Consider the following 6,000-nt stretch of genomic DNA (forward strand, 5'->3'; position numbering starts at 1 on the left):
AATCTTTCTTTCCTTCTCGATTTTGATTGCTATACTTGATTTGACGTTGAATTTAGTATATAAAAAAAACTTACGTTTATACAACACTTCTCATGACCACCAGATGTGTTTTACAGTCAATTAGGCACTTTTTGAAATTTGGCATTGCTGTAAAGTAGGAAATCCATCATCCAATTTGCACACAGCCACCTTCCATATATAGCAATGCAACCTTTTTCCTTGTTATGTTGGTTCAAAGATAAATATTAGCTAGGATACTGGGGATAACCCCCCTACTCTTCTTCAAATTGTGCCACAAGATATTTTATGTACACTTGAAAGGACCAAAGTGACCTTGGTTTAACGCCTCGTCCAAAAGACAGCACCTCTGACTCACTCAGCACTGCACTTAAGTGTCAGCTTGGATTTTTGTGCTTAAGTCCTGCATTGGGACTTGAATCTGGAACCTTGTGACTCAGAGGCAAGTGTGCAACCCCCCTGAGCTACCACTGACACTATTCGAACTGAAACGTCTTGGTTTAGATTCGGCACTGCTCATTAACAATTCTTCAATCTGATTGGTTAAGGAAATATATAGTTGGGTTTCCCTGTTCATATAGGTCCAAAAATGCTCTGTTGTAGGCACAGCACTTTTTGGCTCCAGAATTTTACGGTAAGTTCCTGTACAAAACCTGACAAAAAGAAATTCTATATCAGTGTGCATTGGACGGCTGTCATCATTGGATCGCGGCTCCCAGCAAATTATTTTTGGTGTCTTAGCATCCGTAGTCAATAGGCAAGAAATGCAGCGATGTGATCAGAAGTTGATCAATTCCAACTTCTCAGTATTTTCAGTGTGGCCTCTTCCATTCCATGTTGCACCTGAAGAAGGCTCAGCCAATATTAATCATTCACTATCTGACTGAAACATGAATATTAACTGAGACTGTGATTTGAATGGCATCCTCCCACACACTGTAACATGATGTTATTTCTCCAGTGAGCCTCACAATGCTAATAATCACTCTAACTTCCCAGCATTGTTTTCATCTACATTATAAAATCATTCCTTTATCACAGCACTGTAGCGTTACTCCATCATACATTAAAGGAGTGGTGCGGGAAAGAGGGCTTCCATTTCGTGGGGCGCTGGCATCAGTATTGGAACAGGAGGGATCTGTACCGTTGGGACGGTCTCCACCTGAACCGATCTGGGACCAATGTTCTAGCGAAAAGGGTAAATAGGGTGGTCAACAGGACTTTAAACTAGAAAGTGGGGGGCGGGGGAGGGAAGGGTAAAACTCCAAGAAGTATGACTAATGGGAAACAAAGCAGCAGGTTAGCGTATGGGGGGGTGGATTCAACTTCATGGAAAATTATGAAAAAACTGAAAAGAAAGGAGAGCCCAGGAGAGGCTATTAAAGTCTCCAGAACACAAAATAGGACAGAGTGTTTGGAAAGGTCTAGGAATCTAACTTCAAGCACATCAGATAAAGGGACGACAATGAGAAAGGGGACTGGAAATACAGGACTGAAGGTGTTGTATCTGAATGCGCGCAGTATACAAAATAAGGTAAATGAGCTTGTGGCGCAGATTGTAATTGGCAGGTATGATGTGGTGGGCATTACGGAGACATGGCTGCAAGGGGATCAGGACTGGGAGCTAAATATCCAAGAATATACATCCTATCGAAAAGATAGGCAGGTTGGCAGAGGGGGTGGGGTTGTTTTGTTAGTAAGAAATGAAATTAAATCGATAGCAAGAAATGATGTAGGGTCAGATGATGTAGAATCTGAGTGGGTAGAGTTGAGGAACCGCAAAGGTAAAAAACACCATAATGGGAGTTATGTACAGGCCTCCGAACAGTAGTCAGGATGTGGGGCACAAGATACACCAGGAGATAGAAAAGGTGTGTAAGAAAGGCAAGGTTACAGTGATCATGGGGGAATTTCAATATGCAAGTAGACTGGGAAAATCAGGTTGGTAGTGGATCCCAAGAAAAGGAATTTGTGGAATGTCTACGAGATGGCTTTTTGGAGCAGCTTGTGGTGGAGCCCACTAGGGAACAGGCAATTCTAGATTTAGTGATGTGTAATGAGGCAGATTTGATAAGGGAGCTTAAGGTAAAGGAACCCTTAGGAGGAAGTGACCATAATATGATAGAATTTACCCTGCAATTTGAGAGGAAAAAGCTGGAATCAGATGAAATGATATTACAATTGAATAAAGGCAACTACAGAGGCATGAGGGAGGAGCTGGCCAGAATTGACTGGGAGATGAGCCTAGCAGGAAAGACAGTGGAACAGCAATGGTAGGAATTTCTGGGAGTAATTTGGGAGACACAGCAAAAATTCATCCCTAGGAAGAAGAAGCATACTAAAGGGAGGACGAGGCAACCATGGCTGATAAGGGAAGTCAGGGACAGCATAAAAGCTAAAGAGAAAGCATACAATGTGGCGAAGAGCAGTGGGAAATCAGGGGATTGGGAAGCCTACAAAGACCAACAGAGGACAACTAAAAAAGAAATAAGGAGGGAGAAGATTAAATATGAGGGTAAACTAGCCAGTAATATAAAAGAAGATTGCAAGAGTTTTTTTTAGATATATAAAGGGTAAGAGAGAGGCAAAAGTGGACATTGGGCCACTGGAAAATGACACTGGAGAGGTAGTAGTGGGGAACAAAGAAATGGCGGAGGAACTGAATAGGTACTTTGCGTCAGTCTTCACAGTAGAAGACACGAGTGACGTCCCCAAAGTTCAAGAGAGTCGGGGGGCAGAGATGAGTATGGTGGCCATTACCAAGGAGAAGGTGCTAGGAAAACTGAAAGGTCTGAAGGTGGATAAATCACCTGGACCAGATGGATTACACTCCAGAGTTCAGAAGGAGATAGCTGAAGAGATAGTGGAGGCGTTAGTGGTGATCTTTCAGGAATCACTGGAGTCAGGGAGGGTCCTAGAGGACTGGAAATTCGCTAATGTAACCCCCCTGTTTAAGAAGGGAGTGAGGTAAAAGACGGGAAATTACAGGCTGATTAGCCTGACCTCGGTCGTTGGTAAGATTTTAGACTCCATTATTAAGGATGAGATTTCAGAATACTTGGAAGTGCATGGTAAAATCAGGCAAAGTCAGCATGGTTTCATCAAGGGGAGGTCATGCCTGACAAATCTGTTAGAATTCTTTGAGAAGGTAACGAGTAGGTTAGACAAAGGAGAGCCAATGGATGTTATCTACTTGGACTTCCAGAAGGCCTTTGACAAGGTGCTGCACAGGAGGCTGCTCAGGAAGATAAGAGCCCATGGTGTTAGAGGCAAGGTACTACCATGGATAGAAGATTGGCTGTCTGGCAGGAGGCAGAGAGTGGGGATAAGTGGGTCCTTCTCAGGATGGCAGCCGGTGACTAGTGGAGTTCCGCAGGGGTTAGTGTTGGGACCACAACTTTTCACTTTATACATTAATGATCTAGATGAAGGAACTGAGGGCATCCTGGCTAAGTTTGCAGATGATACAAAGGTAGGTGGAGGGACAGGTAGTATTGAGGAGGCGGGGAGGCTGCAGAAGGATTTGGACAGGTTAGGAGAATGGGCAAAGAAGTGGCAGATGGAATACAATGTGGGGAAGTGTGAGGTCATGCACTTTGGTAGGAAGAATAGAGGCATAGACTATTTTCTAAATGGGGAGAGAATTCAGAAATCTGGAGTGCAAAGGGACTTGGGAGTCCTAGTCCAGGATTCTCTTAAGGTTAACTTGCAGGTTGACACGGTAGTTGGGAAGGCAAATGCAATGTTGGCATTTATTTCAAGAGGACTAGAATATAAAAGCAGGGATGTGCTGTTGAGGCTTTATAAGGCTCTGGTCAAACCACATTTAGAATATTGTGAGCAATTTTGGGCCCCGTATCTCAGGAAGGATGTGCTGGCCCTGGAGAGGGTCCAGAGGAGGTTCACGAGAATGATCCCAGGAATGAAAGGCTTAACATATGAGGAACGTTTGAGGACTCTGGGTCTATACTCGATGGAGTTTAGAAGGATGAGGGGGGATCTGGTTGAAACTTACAGGATACTGAAAGACCTGGATAGAATGGACGTGAGGAAGATGTTTCCATTAGTAGGAGAGACTAGGACCCGAGGGCACAGCCTCAGAGTAAAGGGAAGACCTTTTAGAACAGAGATGAGGAGAAACTTCTTTAGCCAGAGAGTGGTGAATCTATGGAATTAATTGCCACAGAAGGCTGTGGAGGCCAGGTCATTGACTGTATTTAAGACCAAGATAGATAGGTTCTTGATTGGTAAGGATATCAAAGGTTACGGGGAGAAGGCGAGCGAATGGGGTTGAGAAACTTATCAGCCATGATTGAATGGCGGAGCAGACTCGATGGGCCGAATGGCCTAATTTCTGCTCCTATGTCTTAAGGTCTTATACAACACAACTCATCCCACTTTCCTGTACATCTGTGATCAACATCTTTTGCCGTTGGTTAGATTTTCTTCATATGGATTATTATACACAACATTATGCCAGCATATAAACAACAAGCTGCATTCTCCACTTCTTCACCATAAAGAAGAAACGTAAAGGTTCAAAGCACAAGATGCTTCGCCTTCTTATATTTTTTGAAAAGTATGTCCTCATACATTTCAATTTCTTCTATTAGAACATGAACACCAACTTCTACATTCATCCGCTTACATTACCAAAGTGACCACGCTTCAAAAATATTTCATTGGCTGCAATGTGCGTTGGGAAGTCCTGAGGTGGTGAAAGATGCTACGTATAACTGCAAGTCTTTCTTTCACTTTGCATTGTACCAATGCCACCGCTTTTCGCAGTTGTTCTCTCCTAAGGGCATGCGTGCTCATGTAGTGAATTACGCCTCAATGCTAGATCCCCTTCTACAAATGGAAACAGTGGTAAGTAGATACCCATCATCACCCATTGATCCTGGGATCATACACATACTCCCAGCTTCATGATTTGTCCACATGCTGACCCTAAACAAACCCAGCACCATGTACACATCTGTACTTCAAACCTAACCATCTATTAGTCGATAAAAGCAAGTCATTTATTGAGCAGTGTGCATCACAAACAACAAAGCACAGAGTGTTCTGTGCAATACATGCAGATGGACTGGAAACTTGCACATAACTGCATTTGCACACAGCAGGACTGACTGTCATTTGCATGCATCAAGACATCGTAAGCTATTTGCTTCTAACGTAATTGAATCTACTGCAGATCCAACCAAACTTAAGAATTGTATAACAATTAACAGTACAGGATATAAAACCAAATAAGACCAGATGTTGAGACATGCAAAGATTCCAAGACATTACCTCAGAGATGACAGTCCAGAAACAGAAGAGAGATAAGAAGACAAGGAGCTGGGATTTCATGTTGCTTTCAGTTGTTTTCTGCAAAAGATCCATTTACTGCGAGTATGTGGTGAAGAACTGAATTATAGTCTAGATAATTACAGGTATTTAGTCCCTTTTTTCTGGGCAGCCCAGCAATGTTTGTAAATGAAATCCTTACATACTGCTCCCGCACTAAACCCACGCCCACAAAAACCCAATGGAATTCATTAGTGAAGACTTCCCCTTTTAACTCTTAGGCTGCCAACTTGCATTGCTCAACATATCACAGTATTTATATGGTAGCCTTTTTAAAAACAATTTCATTTTTACTAGTTTGTATATGACCTGGTGAAAAATCAGAATTTTTCTAATCATAACTATATGGCTAAACTGATTCTAAGATCAAATTTTTTTTTAAATCTTTTGAAAGCTACGTTTTTGGAATTATTAAGAAAAGGATTTCTGTGGCTCTCTTGATTGCCCAGTGGTTAAAGGTGCCATCCAATGTATCACAGAGCGATACAGGCCAGTAAATGCAGTCGTGAAGCACACCAATCTGAAGTCTAGCCAGCGTGGGTGGTAAATTTGATGTGGGGGCATGATTCTGGCTTGAGGGCACACTAATGAGATGTAAGTACCTGTTGTTGACACAGACTATGGGCAGGA

At 42.7% G+C, this 6,000-nt stretch overlaps 1 protein-coding gene across 4 annotated transcripts in view; it reads right to left on the reverse strand.

Annotated features, from left to right (window-relative positions):
- LOC144699574 (platelet-derived growth factor subunit A-like) overlaps window positions 1–5,530 on the reverse strand; it is a 67,809-nt gene extending 62,279 nt beyond the window's left edge. For all 4 annotated transcript variants that reach the window (XM_078570614.1, XM_078570616.1, XM_078570615.1 and 1 more), the window contains exon 1: window positions 5,314–5,530. In XM_078570614.1, the coding sequence (XP_078426740.1) occupies window positions 5,314–5,406 (93 nt within the window). In that variant the 5' untranslated portion in view covers window positions 5,407–5,530. The remainder of the gene's footprint in view (window positions 1–5,313) is intronic.
- Window positions 5,531–6,000: the final 470 nt, after the last annotated feature.

This window comes from Cetorhinus maximus, chromosome 24 (genome assembly GCF_964194155.1).
Source record: "Cetorhinus maximus chromosome 24, sCetMax3.hap1.1, whole genome shotgun sequence".
NCBI lineage: Eukaryota > Metazoa > Chordata > Chondrichthyes > Lamniformes > Cetorhinidae > Cetorhinus > Cetorhinus maximus.